General features: G+C 42.9%; 1 protein-coding gene across 4 annotated transcripts in view; it reads left to right on the forward strand.

The window, feature by feature from the left end:
• Nucleotides 1-20,157, forward strand: part of NBR1 (NBR1 autophagy cargo receptor) — a 28,373-nt gene that overhangs the window by 6,230 nt on the left and 1,986 nt on the right. For 3 of the 4 annotated variants that reach the window (XM_047093404.1, XM_047093402.1, XM_047093403.1), the window contains exons 3-20: nucleotides 1,088-1,150; nucleotides 1,850-1,868; nucleotides 3,581-3,603; nucleotides 6,697-6,891; nucleotides 7,440-7,517; nucleotides 7,945-8,159; nucleotides 8,692-8,859; nucleotides 9,130-9,339; nucleotides 10,499-10,658; nucleotides 10,753-11,043; nucleotides 11,967-12,116; nucleotides 12,565-12,640; nucleotides 13,287-13,397; nucleotides 13,586-13,750; nucleotides 15,145-15,586; nucleotides 16,329-16,423; nucleotides 17,120-17,177; nucleotides 17,890-17,998. In XM_047093404.1, the coding sequence (XP_046949360.1) occupies nucleotides 1,088-1,150; nucleotides 1,850-1,868; nucleotides 3,581-3,603; nucleotides 6,697-6,891; nucleotides 7,440-7,517; nucleotides 7,945-8,159; nucleotides 8,692-8,859; nucleotides 9,130-9,339; nucleotides 10,499-10,658; nucleotides 10,753-11,043; nucleotides 11,967-12,116; nucleotides 12,565-12,640; nucleotides 13,287-13,397; nucleotides 13,586-13,750; nucleotides 15,145-15,586; nucleotides 16,329-16,423; nucleotides 17,120-17,177; nucleotides 17,890-17,998 (2,628 nt within the window). The remainder of the gene's footprint in view (nucleotides 1-1,087; nucleotides 1,151-1,849; nucleotides 1,869-3,580; nucleotides 3,604-6,696; nucleotides 6,892-7,439; nucleotides 7,518-7,944; nucleotides 8,160-8,691; nucleotides 8,860-9,129; nucleotides 9,340-10,498; nucleotides 10,659-10,752; nucleotides 11,044-11,966; nucleotides 12,117-12,564; nucleotides 12,641-13,286; nucleotides 13,398-13,585; nucleotides 13,751-15,144; nucleotides 15,587-16,328; nucleotides 16,424-17,119; nucleotides 17,178-17,889; nucleotides 17,999-20,157) is intronic. The other variant, XM_047093405.1, reaches the window with a different exon arrangement.

The following is a 20,157-nucleotide window of genomic DNA, read 5'->3' on the forward strand; positions in this document are numbered from 1 at the left end:
CAGCACATTATTAACAACTATATTCAGTATGCTGTACATTACATTCCCAGGACTTATTTATTTTATAACTGATAGTTTGTACCTTTTCACCACCTTCACCCATTTCACTCACCTCCCACCCCCTGCCTCTGGCAACCACCAGTGTGCTATCTGTATCTGTGAGTTCATTGTTGTTATTTCACTTACACAGTACCCTCAAGGTCAAAAGGGGTTTTTTGTTATTGTTGTTTTTCTTTTCACCATTATAAAATAAACTACAGGAGAGATCTCTTTGTGTATAAAACTTAAGCACTGTTTTGTAGGATAAAGTTTTCCAAAGAAAGATTGATGGGTCACAAGGCATGTGATTTTAATTTTTGATAGATACTGCCAGGTGCTTTGCAGAACAATTGTAGCCAGTGCAGAAACATATGACAGTGCCCTGAATTTTTGACAACACTGGATGTTATGGCTTTAAAATTTTTTTCACCATTCTATTGAGATGACATCTCATTGCTTTAATTTGCATTGTTGTGACTAGCATTAAGGTTAAACATCTTTTTCTATACTTGTTAGTCACATTTGATCTCTCTTGAAAAAATCTCCATACCTTTTTGCCTACGTTTACCTGGATTGTTTATCATAATGATTAGCAGTTTTGCAGATGATTTTTGTGTATTGCTGATAATAACCCTTGGTTATGAGTTGCAAATATTTCCCGTCTATTCTTTGTCTTTTGACATGGTTTTCTTCTTTTATGCCATTTAAATGTTTAATTTTTTAAAGTTTTTTTAAATTTATTTTGGAGAGAGCATAAGTGCACATGCGTGTGCCAACTGGGGAGGGACAGAGTGTCCTCAAAGAGAGAGAATCCCAGGCAGGCTCCGCACTGTCAGCATGGAGCCCAGTGCAGGGCTTGAACCCACGAACCATGAAATCACAACCTGAGCTGAAGTCAAGAGTCAGACGCTTAACTGGCTGAGCTACCCAGGCGCCCCTAAATGTTTAATTTTTATGTAGTGAAATATGCTCACCCTTTCTTTTAGGACTTCTGGGTTTCTGTTACAATCTGCCTTTTTGATATGATGTATATACATTTCATTTGCAGGTAAAAGTTTCATTTGATCTGAACACTATTCAGATAAAATACCTGGATGAGGAAAATGAAGAGGTAAAGTATACGATGGTACCCATGGCCAGGTATCCAGAATAGGGATCTTATTTCTCAAGAATGATGGGGGATTGAAAAGTTCCGACTAATGTTTTCTCATTTGTGTAGTGGTTTAAATGTACTTGATAACTGCATGTTCTTAGCTGACTGTGGAATCTGAGATGGAGTTGAGAAATAAGGAGTAAACATTGAAGAAGGAAATTTGGGAGATAACTTTTAAAACTATATAGTCCTATAGTTCAAATATATCATAACTTGCCATTTAGCTTATAATAATAAAAATAATGACAAACCTTTATTGAGTGACTGCAATGTGTCAGACTAACAATGTATTGGGTATTACATTATTATCTCTTTTTTACCCATGAGGAAACTGAAGCCCAGAGAAGCTAAGTAACTTGCCCACAGGCACAAAATCTTGGAAATAGTAGAATAGGGGTTCCTTCCATATACTCTGACTCCAGAGCCCAAGCTCTTAACCTCTATATTATGCTGCCTCTTAATGTATCTGAAATAAAGGAGGATACAGGAGTTAAGCAATAAAAGTCCTTAATTATTATTCACAGTTAGTTCATGATACTGGAAAAGCTGAATCCCTAACCTGAGATTGTTCATCTTATGTGTGAGGCTGGTCCTAGTAACAGAAATGTTACAATGACAGGAGGTTTATAATTCCCTGTTGCTTTTGTCCTTTTACAGGTATCCATCAATAGTCAAGGTGAGTTCCTAAGAGAACCTGCTTAACTTTACTTAAAAGCCTTAATCTGGGGGTGCCTGGGTAGCTCAGTCAGTTGTGGAACCAACTCTTGATTTTGGCTCAGGTCTAGATCTCAGAGTTGTGGGATCAAACCCCTGACTGGGATTCTCTCTCTCCCTCTCCCTGACCCACACATGCATGCACATTCTCTTTCTCTCTCTCAAAAAAGAAATTTTCAAGCCTTAATCTGTTGATGGGTGTATGCATTTCCATTTACACTAAAATCTTGCTGCACTATTTATTTTAGACTCGAATTTAACATGCAGTAAATTGACATAACACTCACTTGTCCATGGGCATAAATTACATAGCAGATTTTTATTTTGTAGCAGTTTTTTGTATATACATTAGTGCCTTTGATTGGACCCTAAGGACAGCTTTAATGGAAGGTTCTCTTATGTTTAAGATGTTAATCTTTTGAAAATATGCCTCCCAGTTCAACACATACAACTCCATTCTCCCGATGTTGCCTTTGTCCCTGACTTGGTATATATGTTAATGTCACCTTACAAACAAGTGGTATCCCAGAGTGTATTTCTAAGATGGTTTGGTTGTTCAGAGCTTGGAGTTCATTTTCCCATAGGAACAATGTTGCGTTTAAAGGCTAGGCCCCAGGGCGCCTGGGTGGCTCAGTCAGTTAAGCGGCCGACTTCAGCTCAGGTCATGATCTCTCGGTCCGTGAGTTCAAGTCGGGCTCTGTGCTGACAGCTCAGAGCCTGGATGGAGCCTGTTTCAGATTCTCTGTCTCCCTCTCTCTGACCCTCCCCTGTTCATGCTCTGTCTCTCCCTGTCTCAAAAATAAATAAAAAACGTTAAAAAAAAAATTACAAAACAAAAAATAAAGGCTAGGTCCCTAGGCTAGCCCCCAAAAGCTTATTTTAACCAGCTGTAATGATAGAACAGGCATATATCATTTTATTGCATTTCGCTTTATTGTGCTTTGAAGATACTGCATCTTTTTTTTTTTTTTTTTAACAAACTGAAGATTTGTGGCAACCCTGAGTCACTTTTTCCAGCAGCATTTGGTCACTCTGTGTCTGTGTCACATTTTGGTAATTCTCGCAGTATTTGAAACGTTTTCATTATTATTATATATAACGTGACAATCTGTGATCAGTGTTTATGACTTGGCTAAAATCTCAGATGATGGTTAGCATTTTTTAGCAATAAAGTATTTTTTAATTAAGATATGTACTTTTTTTTTTTTTTTTTTAGATATAATGCTATTACACACTTAATAGATTGCAGATAGTGGAAACATAACTTTTATATGCACTGGGAAACCAAAAACTTGATTTGACTTGCAATTTCCTGGTATTCGCTTTATTGCAGGAGTCTGGAACCAAACCTGCAATACATTTGAGGTCTGCCTGGGTTAACACTATCCATGAAGTCCCTTGTATCCCTAGTGGGAGGCAGCTGGGTTGAGGTTTTACAGCTGGAAGTCTCCAGTAGCAGAGAGAGGGAGAGAGATTTAAGAGGCAGAACTAATCTACATGTGGCTTCTATTTGCAATGGGACAGGAAGGGAGTTTGTCAGCAAAAAGGCAGTAGCTGTTCATGTATAAGGATTGTAAGCAAAAAATTCTTAAAAGAAAGGATTGTCTGTACTTAAATAGAATCTTTTGGGGTGGTGAAGAAATAACACAGTATATTTATTCTTTGTCTTTTTAGGAGAATATGAAGAAGCACTTAAGGTAATGGTTATTTCATCTTATTTGCAAATAATATTTGTTAACTAAAACTTGAACCTGAATGCCATTAGCCATGAGGGGAAACTAACAAAACACAACAAAAACAGATTTTCCGGGAGATTATGATTAGTAGGGCATATCACTCAGCAAAAGGCAGCTCCTGATATAAAGATGTTTTTCCCTCTCATTGTTGATCTTGGTGTCACCATGTAGGATTTAAAAATACAAGGAACTGTGTAGAATTATGCTTTCTGGTTCACATTTTTCATCTCCTTCCTTCACCTTTTGTTTTTGTTTTTGTTTTTTTAAGTAGGCTTCATGCCCAGCTTGGGGCTTGAACTCATGACCATGAGATCGAGTCAAATGCTCTACTGACTGAGCCAGCCAGGTGCCCCACCTTGTTTCCCATAGAATGTTATATATAAAGTGGGAGCATTTAAGGCATAAGCTATCCAGTTAACGATCTCTTGCTTGTCAATAATGAAATAGAGCATTCCTCAAAGTCACATCTTTAAGGTGTGCCCAGCTGTCCTTTCATTACCACCTTTGTAATTAAGATTTTTCTTTAAAGTTTGACTATCCTTTGGACGTCTGGGTGGCTCAGTTGGTTAAGCGTCCCAAATTTGGCTCAGGTCATGATCTCGCAGTCTGTGAGTTTAAGCCCCACATCGGGCTCTGTGCTGACAGCTCAAAGCCTGGAGGGTGCTTCAGGTTCTGTATCTCCCTCTCTCTCTCTCTCTGCTCCTCCCCTGCTTGCTCGCTCGCTCTCTCTCAAAAATAAACATTAAAAAAAATTAAAAGTTTACTATCCTTTATGAACTTCTAGTCCACAACAAAACTCTTTTGTATAATCACTTTTGGTCTAGGGAGGAAAGGGCAAGATTTTTTAAATTGGGAGCTGGATTTACCCTTTCTGTTGCCTGGTTAAAATTGCTGTTGTGGGTGCAACCTGATTCAACAGTTCAGCCAGCCTTCTTGGTTTTTACTCAGAAATCCTTATTTACCAGCCAGTCTCTTGGTTTTGGACATTCAGGCCCTTCCCTGGTTTCTCTTAGTTGAGCTGCTCATCTCTTAGTTATTTCATGCTTCATCATTTCCTTCTTCCCTAGTTTTCACGTGCTCTTCCTATTTCATCTTTGCTTTTAAGCTGTTGTAACATGCTTTTCCCCACATTCTTTCACCCTTGTCCCACTGGCTTTTCTCTTTCCCTATTCTCAGAAGCTACAGTAGTTTCACTAAAAAAAGAAGTCTTCTACAGGCTTCAAAACTTTTCTCTTTCCCATGATCACTGTTTACCTATGCAGTCAGAAATCTCAGACCTCAGGAGTCTAGATGTTGTATAAGCCTGCCCTGTCTCAGGAAGCAAGAGTTTTTATACGTTTTTGCATGGTACTATATGATAGTTAAGATCCCGTGTTTATATTTTGACACATTTCATTATACTAACTTTTTGAACAATTTTGTCCACAGACTTTGCCATACGTTTTATTAAATGTCTCTTGGTTTATGGTCTAGAAGAAAGGCTGGCAGACCAGCCAGTGGGCCAGCCATATGTTTTTATAAATAAAGTTTTATTGGAACCCAGCCATGCCTATTACGTATTGTCCGTGGCTGCTTTTGTGCAGACTTGAGCAGAAACTGTATGGCCTGCAAGCCTCAAATATTTATTATGTGGCCTTTTAAGAAGATTTGCTGATTCCTGATCTTAAAATAATACCTGTCAAACTTTTTGGCCTTAGAATGCTATTTTTATATGGAAGCTTGGGGCACCTGAGTGGCTCAGTCTGTTAAGCATCTGACTCTGGATTTTGGCTCAGGAGATGATCTCATGGTTCATGAGTTTGAGCCCTGTGAGTTCGGGCTCTGTGCTGGCAGTGAGGGGCCTACTTGTGATTCCCACCCCCCCCTGCCCCTCCCCTGCCCACTCTCTCAAAATAAATCAGCTTTTAAAAAGTAAAATAAATGGAAGCTTAAGATTGTTGTATAAAAATAGATAAAAGAACAGTTCATCAGGGGTGCCTGGGTGGCTCATTTGGTTGAGTGTCCAATTCTTGGTTTTGGCTTGGGTCATGGTCTCACGCTTTGTGGGATTGAGCCCCGTGTCAGGCTCTATGCTAACAGTGCAGAACCAGCTTGGGATTCCCTCTCTCTGTGTCCTTCCCGTTTGTGTGCATGCACATGCTCACTCGCTCTCTCTCTCTCTCTCTTAAATAAACATTAAAAAAAAAAGAAAAAGAAAAGTAGTTCTTCTTGTCACTGGGTGACAAGTGGGGAGAGCTACAAACTCATAGACTTAGCCCCTGATCTCTTCATGCACACTGGAGTACCTTCATAGGACCTCAAATGCTTCTTGAAGTAGTTTTCAAAATAGCATTTTTAAGAAGATGCTCTTCAAAAAGAGGTGACCACTCAAGTATGCTTTCCACAGTACTATTCTTAATGGAAAAGTAAGTGCTTAATTATAGCATTTGGCTTTAAGTTTCTTGGGTTCTGGTAGTCTGGGACTGACTTTTTTGAAAATTTGAGATTAAAATCCACAAGTGGAATCCTACATAAAAACCAATTACATAGAAAAGTTGTAACCCATTAATGAGAACATTGCACCTCACAAAGTGCTACATTAAATGTACTTTTGTGTTTTAGATAATAAAACCATTCCTAGGTAACATTTTGGTTAAAGAAACAGCAGGCTGACTAATAACATAGTATATGCCATTTGATTTAAGAAAATAAAGGTAGGGGCACCTGGGTGGCGCAGTCGGTTAAGCGTCCAACTTCAGCCAGGTCACGATCTCGCGGTCCGTGAGTTCAAGCCCCGCGTCGGGCTCTGGGCTGATGGCTCAGAGCCTGGAGCCTGCTTCCGATTCTGTGTCTCCCTCTCTCTCTGCCCCTCCCCCGTTCATGCTCTGTCTCTCTCTGTCCCAAAAATAAATAAAAGTTGAAAAAAAAAATTAAAAAAAAAAAAAAGAAAATAAAGGTAAATGCTAATATTTTCAGCATAATTCACCCTACCTCTTCGGATTAGATGTCTTTGGAATTTCATTTGGGAAAGGAGAATCACACGTTAACGTGTTTATTCCTAACATATGCTCTCAGATGGCGGTTAAGCAGGGAAACCTACTGCAGATGCAAGTCCATGAAAGCTCCCGGCTTGTCGAGGAAGCCCCACTCCCAGCCGTAGCAGAAAAACGACCAGTTGTGAGGGCAGGGAAGAAGCCACTGGCCCATTATTCTTCACTGGTGAGAGTCTTAGGATCAGACATGAAGACCCCAGAGGAGCCTACAGCACAGGTATGAAGGGAATGGACCCGTCTCTACGGTTTTTCTAGCCTGAATGTCTTGTCCATAGTCCAACATTTGAGTTGTCCATCAACAATTTGGGAGTTGTGACAATCTCTGCCTGACTTTTTGAAACTGGTAACTGGTTACTTCTGGAAGAAAGGGCAATAGAATGATATACTTTGTTTTCCTTTTATACTTCTTCATACTTTTTTTTTAACCATTTATATTATTTGACAAAAGAAACCTCAGAGTACTACATTTCAGGAAAATTGTTATTTTTTTTTAAGTAGGTTCCATGCCCAATGTGTGGCTTAAACTCATGACCCCAAGATCAAGAGTCCCATGGTCTACCGACTGAGTCAGCCAGGCACCCCAGGAAAATTATTTTAAACAGGGGCACCTGGCTGGGTCAGTCAGTAGACCATGTGGCTCTTGATGTCAGGGTTGTGAGTTCAAGCCCCATTCCATGTTGGGTATAGAGATTACTTAAAAAAATAAGAATCTTTTTTAAAAAACAAAAAACAGTCTCCAAGATCTTGGGTTGTGTTTCCTTGCAGCGGCTCCCACTTGCTCCCCATAACACAGACCAGCCTCAAGACAAGCCCCCAGACTGGTTCACAAGCTACCTGGAGACAGTGAGTGTTCTCTCTGGGTTGGGTTTTAGCACAGTGTTGGCACAGGTGGAGTAGGGGAGAAATAGCAAACCGAACCCAAATGGCTGCTGCCTCTGGTGCAGGCGAATGAAGAGTGATAATGGTTCTGGTCAAGAAAGCTCCTCACTTCTACCGTGATTGACTGGGAAAAGAGGGAGCCTACTTCTAAGGATGTAAGGGAAAGGAACTAGTCTCTGTGCTTGAGAAGGAAGAGGTTAGAAACTTAGCAAAAAAATTTCTTGGTGTCTTCTTTGAACCTGGTTAGCTGTGGAAGAGAATAGACCTTCTTTTGCTACATTTCTATTTGTTCAGTAGCTACTAGGTGTTTTATTATGTTCTTATGCTATATCAGAGACAGTGAGGTGTGTGGTATAACTAAGGTTTTCCCCTCTTCTGCTCTGTATTCTAGTTCAGAGAACAGGTGGTCAAAGAAACAGTTGAGAAACTGGAACAGAAATTACATGAGAAGCTTGTCCTCCAGAACCCATCGTTGGGTTCCTGTCCCTCAGAGGTCTCCATGCCTATTTCAGAGGAAACGCTGTTTCTGCCGGAAAACCAGTTCAACTGGCATATTGCTTGCAGCAGCTGCCAAAGGAGGATCTTTGGTGTGCGCTACCAGTGCAGGTAAACAGTAACTTGGCTATTAGAAGACCTTTGAGCAGGCCTTTCTGGCATCCTGGATAGGTAAAAGCAAATTAGCACGTACTCTGTCTCTGAGCATCATGCATAGATAGCAGCTCTGGATTGGAAATAAGCTATTCTCCACCCACAAGAAATATAACTATTTGAAGGGTAACTATTCAGATTGTTGTGTTCAGAGGTACATTGAACTAACAAAACCAAAAACGATAAAAAAAAAAAAAAAAATGACAGAGCCAGACAAACTTACATTCCCCAAAGCAAAATTATATCACCACGATTATCTCCCTGTTGTTCCAGGTGCTTTCATATCTTGCTTCCTCTCATGGATTGTCTTTTGAAATGCATACATGTTAAGTCTCTTAATTCTCATTTTGTTAATAAGGAAACTTGAGACATGGCATGGCCAGGTGACATGCTCAGGTTACTGCCTAGCTGGTAATACAGTCAGTATAGAAGTCTAGTCTCCTATCTCACCACCTCTGGTACTTCCCACTCGCCATGCTTTTCCCCACAGCCTATGCCCGTCCTACAATATCTGTGAAGATTGTGAATCAGGGCCATATGCCCATGACTCCAACCACATCCTGCTGAAGCTACGGAGACCTGTTGTGGGTTCTTCTGAAGCATTCTCTCACCCAAGGTTCTCTGCCCCTCGTCTTCCTGCTGCTCTGGAACAAGCCAGGTAAAACCATAAGGAAAGGAGGCTTGTTCTTTGATGGGAGTCTTGGTTCTGGTGATGGGACGTGAATCACAAAAATGCACAGTCTCCTTAGTTCCTATTCATTTCCAGTTGATGTGTGATGATGAGGACGATTATCCAAAGCTAGTGAGACAGAAATGAAAACTATAGAAAGAAGTTAAACTAGAGGCTGGCACTGATGGAGGCTACAAATGGCTCAGAATAGCTTCAGGATTTGTGAGGATTTGACACTTTTCATTTGTTACCTTACAGGCTCCAGAAACAGGTTGACAAGAACTTTCTTAAAGCAGAAAAGCAAAGGTTGCGAGCCGAGAAGAAACAGCGAAAGGCAGAGGTCAAGGAACTGAAAAAGCAGCTTAAGCTCCACAGGAAGATTCACCTGTGGAGTTCCATCCACGGACTCCAGAGCCCCAGGTCCCCTTTGGGCCGACCTGAGAGCCTGCTGCAGTCAAACACCCTGATGTAAGCCCAGGGCCTGGGTGGGCACCAAGGTGGAGCCTTCCAAAACCAGAACTTCAGCCAGGTTTTCTCTTATTTTTTGGCAGCCCCTAATAACACCCAAACTCTTAAAGCTTCCCATTCTCTAATCCTAGCATTCTTTTTTTTTCTTTCTTAAGTTTTATTTATTTTGAGATAGAGGGTGCAAGTTGGGGAAGGGCAGAGAGAGAAGGAGAGAGAATCCCAAGCAGGCTCCACACTGTCAGCACAGAGTCGGATACATGGCTTGAACACACCAACTGTGAGACTATTACCTGAGCCGAAGTCACACACTTAACCTACTGAGCCACCCAGGCGCCCCTGATCCTAGTATTCTTACAGGGTGGTTTGGTAGTCATTGTTGACACTTGCTTTGTTGCGTTCTTCAGAAGGACAGCAACCAACAAGGTTCCAAACTGGCTGGTGTGACTTCTCTTCACTGGAGACAGTTGGGATTTAAAGGACCTGACTCTCTAGTTCTTTTATTTATGGACCTTTATCCTCACCATAGTTTTTCAGCTCAGGAGTCACATCTGTCTTGTTTTTCAAATATTTTTAGAGGCACCTGGGTGGCTCAGTTGGTTGGGCATCCAACTCTTGACTTCCACTCAGGTTGTGATCTCACTGTTTTGGAATCGAGCCCCAAGTCAGGCTCTGCGCTGACAGCACTGAGCTTGCTCAGGATTCTCTCTCTCCCTGTCTTTCTTCCCCTTCTCCGCTCATGCACACATGTGCGTGCTCGCTCCCTCTCTCAAATAAATAAACTTTTTTAAAAATTACAGTTTTTTAAAAGATTTTTTTCAAGTAACATCTGTACCCAGCGTAAGGCTCAAACTCACAATCCCAAGATCAAGGGTCGCATGCTCTTCCAACTGAGCCAGCCAGGTGCCCGTAAAGATCTTATTTTTAAGTAGTCTGTGTACCCAGTGTGGGGCTCGAACCTACAACCCTGGGATCAAGAGTGTCCCACATTCCACTAACTGAGCCAGCTGGGCGCCCCCTATTATTTTTAAGGCAAACGAAGAGTCACTGTCAGCCTCTTGAATCATGGTGCTAGATATTCAGAAGCCATCATACCCAACACAAGTGACTGAATTTCTGTTCTGAAAATTTCTGTTCTGTTCTGTTCTGAATTTCTGTTCAGGCTCCCTTTGCAGCCCTGTGCCCCAGTTATGCCAACCCTCAGTGCAGCATTTGTGGATGAGAATTTGCCTGATGGGACTCACCTTCAGCCAGGAACCAAGTTTATCAAACACTGGAGGATGAAAAATACAGGAAACGTCAAGTGGAATGGAGACACAAAGGTATTTTTTTTTCCCACCTAGAGTGTGAAGATGTGATTAGAAGTGACAGTGCTCAGTTTACAAGCTTGCTTTCTCTTGTCACTGTTCTTTTCAGCTCAAGTTCATGTGGGGAAACCTAACTTTGGCTTCTACAGAAAAGAAAGATGTTCTGGTTCCCTGCCTAAAGGCCGGCCATGTGGGTGTTGTGTCCGTGGAGTTCATCGCCCCAGCCTTGGAGGGAACGTACACTTCCCATTGGCGTCTTTCTCACAAAGGCCAGCAGTTTGGGCCTCGGGTCTGGTGCAGTATCATAGTGGATCCTTTCCCCTCCACAGAGAGCCCTGAGAACATTGAAAAGGGCATGATTAACTCAAGCAAAGCTGATGAGCTCACTTGCCAGCAAGAGGTGAATATTGGAAGGGTAAACTAAAGCTAAAACAGCCCACACACAGCTAGTTGTTCCTCCAGACATCTGGAAAACGTAGCTCCTCCCCCTCCCCCCCAGCACATTAGTAAGCTTTTATTAGGCCTAGTTCTCAGGGGCTTTCTTTGCATGTCCTTAGGATCTTGGGGCAGGCATCCCTCAGTGCTTTTGTATCTCTTTGTAATGTTTGGCCAGCCTCTTTGCTGCAGGAGGGAAGGTAGGGCTGGCTGGCCTGTTGAACTGCTGGACTGATGGCTTTGCTCCTTAACCCTTACCTCTCCTGGATATCCACGTGTGTGTTCCGTAAATACTAATGAAGTCTTGCCTTTTTTTTTAGTTGGTGCAGTTGTTGTTTTTTTTTTAATTTTTTTTTTTCAACGTTTATTTATTTTTGGGACAGAGAGAGACAGAGCATGAACGGGGAAGGGGCAGAGAGAGAGGGAGACACAGAATTGGAAACAGGCTCCAGGCTCTGAGCCATCGAGCCCAGAGCCCGACGCGGGGCTCGAACTCACGGACCGCGAGATCGTGACCTGGCTGAAGTCGGTCGTTTAACCGACTGCGCCACCCAGGCGCCCCAGTTGGTGCAGTTTTTTAAAGCAACTTCCATTTATTAGTGTGTTACTAGTTTTTAGAGCATTTTACTGCTTAGATTTAGTTAACCAAGTTAATTTCCTGCTTTTGACTGTCGTCAACTATGGTTAACCTGACTTGTCGTTAAAGGAAGTTAGGTGAAGGGGATTATTATTTTTACAACTTTTCTGTAAGTCTAAAATTACATCAGAACAAGTTTTAAAACATGTAGAGGTGCAGCAGTGTTTTGGTTTTTAGGGAGGCAGCTGCCACCTTACATTTTGAGTTCAGTTGAGGGCCTGACATTTGTCCCAATGGTTTTGTCTGTGTAGGAAGCTTTTCTTCTGGCTAAAGAAGACATTCAGCTTGATGAAGTAACTGAGCAGTCACAAGGGACAGGAACCTGCATCCCACAGAAGACAAAAAATGTTGCCAGTGAGAGGGAGCTTTACATCCCCTCCGTGGATCTACTGACTGCCCAGGTGGGAGACTGAACACTTTGGGGGGCAAAGGACAAGGCAGTGGAGAAAGAGGCCTTACCCCCTTGAGGAGAAGGTGATATAGCCACAGGCAGTGCCCAGCAAGTTAGCCAGATGGCCACTTCGATCCATTCAGATGCAGAGTGGGAAGGAGGTCACCTGTGGAAGGAGGCCTCTGAACTAAATGTTTCCTCTCTGAGTTGGTAACTCGCGTGCTTCCCCACAGCTTCCCTTCAGTTGTCTCTTCACTTCTGCTTCTCTAGTTCATTTTCACCCCCACTGCATTTTCTCTCTCTCCTGCCACTTGGTTATTTGAACACCTAGTTCCCATTTCGCTCTCCTTGATTTCACTTGAGGTGAGGCATGAATTTGAACAGAATCCAGGAAGGTGTGATGCTCAGTGGCCCAGCCTCCATGGCAGGTAGCCTAACATTGCCCTTTTTTCCTCCAGGACCTGCTGTCCTTTGAACTGTTGGATATAAACATTGTCCAAGAGTTGGAAAGAGTGCCCCACAATACTCCCGTGGGTAAGAATGTCATTCGACCCATACTGTTTATTTTATTAACGGACACAAAAGTGCTATACCCTAGACTCTGATAGGTAGTATCTTATTCTGAGAAAATAGATGACAAGGATTTCTCCCACTGTGTGACAGTAAAATTGCACCCATGCATCACATCCCTTCTTTTTTTCTGTTGTCTGTCAGAGTCAACAATACATGGTGGTGTAAGACTTCCCCACGATAAAGGGACCCTTGGGGCACTTGGCTTCCCAGTTGGTGGAGCATGAGGCTCTTGGTCTTGAGGTTGTGGGTTTGAGGCCCACACTGGGTGTAGAGATCACTTAAAAATGAAATCTTTAAGAAGTGGGGTGGGGGAGCCCTCTTCTCCATTTTTCTGTAAACATTATGTCCTTTTTTCCCTTTACATTCCTGGTTCTGTGTCTTGGCCGTGGTTTTTAAGGCCAGATGACTGATCTTTCCTGCATTCGTTGATCTGAGATACTTCCACACCTGATGGTCTGGAGAATTTTCTTTACAACAGGCCTTGAAGCATACTTAGGTTTGTTTTAGCCCTGCAGGAGGCAAGAAGCCTGTGAGCCACTGCTTCTGAACCCTGTTTACAATGTGATGCTTTTTCTTGGTTGATGATTCTTCTGTCTTCATTCTGCAGATATGACTCCCTGCATGTCTCCTCTGCCGCATGACAATCCTTTAATAGAGAAGCCAGGCTTGGGGCAGATACAGGAAGAGAGCGAAGGGGCAGGATTTAAAGCACTTCCTGGTAGGGACTTCAATATTTGTAAAGTTTTTGCATTGTCCCCTTCCATATTATACCGTTTTCATACATACTCCTCCTAACCTTCATATGGCACAGATAGTCAAGGCTATTCCTTGGCATGGTATCAGCATGGGAACATGAATGGAAGAAGCTCCTCCACACCAAGTGCAGACAAGCTTTGTGTCTTTCAGATCCCACAGCATCAGTTAGGAGGAAGGCTGAGAACATTTCCTCAGTGGAGGAAGCAGAAGATGACCTGAGTGGGACCCAGTTCGTGTGTGAGACTGTAATCCGATCCCTTACCTTGGATGCTGCCCCGGATCACAAACCACCTTGCAGACAGAAATCCCCACACAGTGAGTGTCCCTGGGTTCCTCCACCTAGCAGGGTGGTGCTTGAATTGTGGCTGCCTGACCAGAGTAGAAAGAAGTGCTCTTCTTCACTGAGAGTGGAGGTTAGGTGATCTTTGTTAGACTTCAGGTCATGGTTGTTTCTTTAGACTCCACACACTCTACCTGACCATTTTAATTGGAGCCTCAAGAGCAAAGCAACCACCATACCACATTTTCACACTTTCTTGGGGGCAGAATTACAGCTGTACGATTCAGAGGAACAACAGCGACTTGTGCTGCCTGGATTCTGCTGTGAGGAGTCTTCCTGTAAGTTGACAGAGCTCTTCAGCAGAGACCTCCATTGGCAGCTGAGTTTTGTCATTTCTCCCAGGACACAGTCCAGGAAATAGCGTGCAGAAGCTGGGGTACCAAACTAAGTTTCGCGAGGTTATATTCTGTCGTAATCCACTTTCTTTACAACAGATACTTCTAGATCAGATATGTAGAGCCCATACTGTGTATTTCAAGAACTATCCAAAAATTCAAATTCTAGTGCATCAAAATAATGTGGGAAAATCTCTTGTTTGTTATAATGAAATTTAACCTATACCTTTAAATATTTTTTGTCTCACTTTTGTTTAAAATACACACAGGCGCGCAAGTGCGCATGCACACATATGCACACACACACACACACGGAGGTAGGCAGGGGATGTGGTAAGTAGGTGATGGGTATTGAGGGCACATGTTGTGTTGAGCATTGGGTGTTATATGTAAGTGATGATTCACTAAATTCTACTCCTGAAGCCAATATTACACTGTAAGCTAACTAATAAAAGTAAAATAAAAGCTGAAACTAAATAAATGGAAATAAAACATGTAACACACTTATTTCACCCACATACACTTATATATGAATGCATAACAAAAACATCTGAAAGGACTTACAACAAAAGGTTCACAGTAGTTATCTCTGATAGGATTATAGGTGTCTTTTTTTCCCCTCATCCATGTTTTGCCAATTTTCTACCATGACTACCCATTACTTTGCAAAGAAAAGGAGGAAAGTAGACATACAGTCCGGCAGCACTCACCACCTACCATTTGCTATTGTTCTAGCACTGTTAGCGAGTATATCAGTTTTGATATGTTTCTAAAATTCATGGTGCTTCTCGGAAGCTTTGGTGTTTCTACATACCTTGTTGTTATAAGCTTCAGTTCTTCCTGGCTTTGTACAGGCTTCAGACTTAGAATGTGGCCATAACTGAGGTTCTAGCAGCAGCCCTTCCCTCTGGTTTGTCCCCATCCTCTGGCTTTCACGACTGTAGCTCATGACCCACAAAAGACTTTATCAGGTAAGGACAGCACCAGAGGCTGCTTTTAGCTGTAGCTGAAAATTGATTGCTTTCATCCTTTAGTGAAATTTCCCTCCCCTGAAGAGGGACCACTTGGAGTTGAGCAGGAGGAGGTTGTCCATATCGCTGAAGAAGCTGTTGTGGAGGAGGAAGCTATTGTGGAGGAGGAAGTGGAAGAGGAGGAGGAGGAGGAAGAGGATGATGAGCTCAAAGATGAAGTTCAGAGTCAGTCCTCTACTTCTTCAGAGGATTACATCATCATCCTGCCTGAGTGCTTTGACACCAGCCGCCCCCTGGGGGACTCCATGTACAGCTCTGCACTCTCACAGCCAGGCCTAGAGCGCGGGGCTGAAGGTGAACCTGGGGTTGAGGCTGGGGAGAGAGTCGCTGGAGGGGAGAACCAGCCGCAGGGACAGAGCATCAACGACATCCTCATGACCTCACAGACTCTGGACACCGTGCCCCTAACCCCAGAGGTGGTGGGGCCTCTACCACAGCTGCCCAGGTACCATCCACACCCCCCCCTCAGCTGGGCTGTTCTTCACAGGCAGAGTAGAGAGGAAAGGACTCGATCTCAAAACCTATTTTTTTGTCAGCATGGGAAGAGACTATTTCCCATAAAAGTCTGAATTTAGATGAGTAAAAGTTGTATTTCCCAGAATTTGTGGATTCTGGATTTAAAGAAACGCTTGTTTTAGTTAATCTTAATTATCGGAGTACAGTCTATGTTTTGGTCGTTGAGAGCCAGTTTTTAAACACAAACATCCCTGGATCTTCTTCGCCGTTCTGTTGACTCATGGGTAAAGGCACTCAAAACTTATTTTCATGTTAACCCAAACAAAGTAGTAGAAAGCTTAATCTGTTATGGAAAAAATACACTCCAAAATCAGAAAACAATTATTTTTAATTATTTACTGATCTGTGTCCTTGCTCTGTCATAGTAATGGAAGATGGTGGAGCCTTGACTGTAATTTAAACCACTCTCTCAGGGAGCTAGACATTTCCCCTTATCAGTACCAATTGATGTAGGGGGGAGAAGCTGGTCTTTCTAGCTTGACTATGGCTAAAGAGGAAAACCAGAAGTAGAATGAGCCCTTTCTACCTGATCCCTAAATTCAGACATGAGATCTGGATCAGAAACGTGAAGCCTCTGTAGAGAATCGGTCACTTCTATGCCATATTTACTGTTTCCACCGTTCCCATAGGTGCCTTTTCAACTGACTTTCAATATTGTGTCTTTCTGAAAGGAGCCCTTCTTGTGCACAGCATGATGGTTCCCCAGGAGTGGATTTGCCAGTCACCGTACCAGAAGCTTCTTCAGTCCCTGATCAGATCAGAGGAGGTAATGACCAGCCTAAGCTTTATATCCTTTTCTGTGCTCCTTTCTAATGAAACCAGGTAGAAAGGGGCACTGTGTCTCCATGACTCTTGGCATTATTTGGAAACTTGCCCTTTCTTTCTCTCTGTGCCCCTCCCTCATACTATTTTCTATTCTCTAGTAAATATTCTTAACATTCATGAAGTGAGACCTTACAGAGGTGGGCATTGTGCTGCAGTGGGAAGAACACAGGCTGTGGAACTAGACCAGTCTAGATTCCAGGCCCAGCTCCACCTTTCCTTACTGTGTGACCTTGCAGCAGGTCAGCACGTTCATACCACCTGCGAGGCTGTTTTCTTGTCTCCAAAATAAGGAGAATAGCATCTTGAAGTTGCTAGTAGACCTTCAAAGTCAACATCCCACTCCACCTCAAAAAAACGAAACTTAAGGAACTGAAAAAGTAATAAATGGACGTGATAGGATTATAGAATTTTTCTGATTCAATAAACAATCACCTTGTATTACATTCTGGACAGTTCCCTGTTATCACTTAAAACCACCTGCAAAATTTCCCAAATAGTTAAAAAATAAATAAGTAAATAAATAAATAAATGCTGTGATCAGATTGCTGCCTGCCTCTCAAAAATAGCTTCACTATGAGTTAAGAAACACTAGGCACTTGTGGACGCTACATCTAACCAATAGCTCTTTTGCTTTTAGAGCCCAGAGGCTCATCAGGAATTGTAAACAGCAGACAGAAGAGCTATGACCACTCAAGGTAACTGGACCTTGTGCAGCCTCTTCTTCAGAAGCAGGTGGATATCCTAGTATTGCTTCTGCTTAAACAAGCCTCTCACAGCATGTGCCACCTCCAGAGAGCAGAGGAGAGCCGTCACTCCTTATTTCTCCTGAAGCTTGTGAGCAACATTGAACAGAGGGCTAAAGTTACATTACAGAGTGTTCACAATTCAGACCAGTACCCTCAAGTTCAACTCATCCTTAGTGTCAGAGGAGAAGGCAGAAAAATCAAGCCCACTGTGCATCTTAGTAACAGTTTCTTAGACCTCCCTGCCTCTCTGCTCCCAATCGGCTCAGAGCAATGGCAAGCTGGGCTCCTCCCTACAGTACCCAGAAAAGCACATTGCCTTTGGAGGTGTTTCCTCTGAGATGGTAATTGTGCAGACAGACTGTCAATACTCTTCTGTGCTCTTGACCATGTAATTTTCAGCTGGGACAGAAAGCTGGTATACTAACCAGAAGGGTGCATTTTCTGCACGGCCTTACCTTGCAGCAGTAGAACTAGGCTCTGCTACATCAAACCAAGATTTTGTAGGTATAAAACTAATAGGAAAGTGATCACATCCTCTTTTTACATCTGACTTTTTTTCTCAAGGAAATCCATTTTCTTTCAAGGATTAGAGCCCAGATTATCTTGTAGGAAGATAATAGTTTGTGATTTTTTAGGGAGATCATTTGGTTTTCCTCTCCAGACACCACCACCATGGGAGCAGCATTGCTGGAGGATTGGTGAAGGGGGCTTTGTCTGTTGCTGCTTCTGCATACAAGGCCTTGTTTGCTGGGCCACCAGTCACTGCCCAGGTCAGTGTATGTTTTATTTTCCTGTAGCAAAGCCACGTCCCCAGTGAAAATGATGCTGCCTGTCTGAGTTGGAGAGTAGTATAGCATTCTGCCACTTTCTAGCTGTATGACTTTAGCCAAGTTACTTAAGGGATGAAAGGGAAAAGGTCTAGTGTTTGTTGAGGACCCATCATGTGTGGGGAGCTCTTCCAAGTACCAGCACTACAAGGTGAAAAAGACACCAGTCCCTGCCCAAAGACAGGAAAACAAGCAAGGTACACAGACTTCTGCAGTGCAGTGTAAGATCCTATGCCCATGTTCTCGGGTGGGACGTCTCAGCCTGCTGTGGGCCCTTGCATGGGGCCAGAGAAGGCTTCCTGGTAGATGGTGCCTGAATTGAGTCCTTAAGGACAAAATAAGTATTTGCCAGGAAAGAAGAATAGAAAGAGCATTGCAGACAGAGCCTAGCCAGTAAGAAGACCTGTAAATGTGACTCTGAATTGTGAATTTGGTCTGGGAAGAGTAAGAAGAGACCAACTTATGTAGGTGGGGTGCTCTGTTAAGTGGTTTGGGTGTTACTTTAAGGCTAATGGGAGGAGCCAGTGAATGGGTTTTAGGGAAGTAATTAGCATCAGATTTGTACCTAGTGAGAGAACCCCAGTATTGTGTGGAGGTTGGGGGAGACCTAAAGAAATCGATTTGAGGGTCTTCTGGGTGGCTCAGTTGGTTAAATGTCCAACTTGATTTCAGCTCAGGTCATGATCTCATGGTCTGTAAGATTGATCCCCGTATAGGGCTGCAAGCTGACAGCACAGAACCTGCTTGGGATTCTCTCCCCCCGCCCCCAATTCCTCCCTTGCTCACGCTCTCTGTCAAAATAAATAAATAAACTTAAAAAAAAACCCATTTGAGATGGAAAAGGGGTAAAAGAAATGGCAGAACTTGGAGACCATGATTAAAAGGCTAGAAAGAAGTCAAAGAGGAATCCCATGTTTCTGGCTTCAGGCAATCAATAGGACCATTCATTAGGATGTGCAGGAATAAGGATATATTTGGGCAGGGGAAGAAGAAAATTAGGTACATTTTGGAAGGTGTGGAATTTGAGGCATGTCCAGGTAAAGTTACCCAGAGTGCAGTTGGGCCCGTGCATGTGGCTCACAGAGGAGAGATTTGGCCTGGAGGTAAAGTTATTCGTACAGGTTATAACAGAAGCCATGTGATTGGGTGAGAGTTTCCAGGAAAAAGGGGTGTAAAGCAGGAAGCAGCCTTTAAGGATCCTGGAAAGGAGGGCCCTGCAAAGAAGACAGAGAACTAGGAGGAAAATGAGAGTCTGTGCTGGGCCTCAGGGAAGGGAGCTTTAATGAGGACCTCGTGGTCAATGCTGCAGAGAACAGGGAGGGAGTGGAGAGGACTTGGAGAGTGCAAGTACACCTCATTTTCAAGTAGCTGGACCACAAAGGGGGAAAGAGCGAAAGCAATGATGCATAAGGCAGAGGGAGAGGTTTCTACAGTTGGGTGAGCCAGTAGTAAAGGCGGTTAACAGTCAAGATGAGAGAGGATAAGAGGCACCTGGCTGGCTCAGTCAGTTGGATGTCTGGCTCTTGATTTCGGCTCAGGTCATGATTCCAGGGTCATGGGATCGAGCCCCGCGTCGGGCTCCTTGGAGCCTGCTTGGGATTTTTCTCTTGCTCCCTCTTCTCCGTGCACACTTTTTCTCTAAAGACAAAATAATAATGAAAAGATGAGAGAGGATAATTCATAGAGATTTCAGAGATGGTGAGAGGTAATGAGATAGCAAGCAAAGTACCTGTGGAAGGATTAACCTGAAAGGAGGTTGGATAATTTATTTTGAAATAAAAGGGAAGGAAGGGAACAGTTGAGTTAGGTGTAGAGAGAAATGCCAGAGACTGTGCTCAACATGCTTATACACTCTCTTCTTAATCCTCTCAGCAACCCTGCAAAATAGGAGGTATTTTATATCTCCATTTTCATACATAATAGAATTAATTGGTAGTCAACACAGTTGGTAAGTAAATGGTAAGAGAATGATCCGAAGTGTTAGGATTTAAGAAGGTTATGTGTCCACCATAGAGCTTGACCTAAAGAGGGAGAGGTAAATGAATATTAGTTTCCTCTCTTCTGGATTGCTTCTGTTCTTTAAAAAGAAAAAGGAGAAAAAT

Source organism: Lynx rufus, unplaced genomic scaffold (assembly GCF_022079265.1).
Source record: "Lynx rufus isolate CCGP_SWC_20201006 ecotype Redwood Valley unplaced genomic scaffold, mLynRuf1.p SCAF_34, whole genome shotgun sequence".
NCBI classification, from domain to species: domain Eukaryota; kingdom Metazoa; phylum Chordata; class Mammalia; order Carnivora; family Felidae; genus Lynx; species Lynx rufus.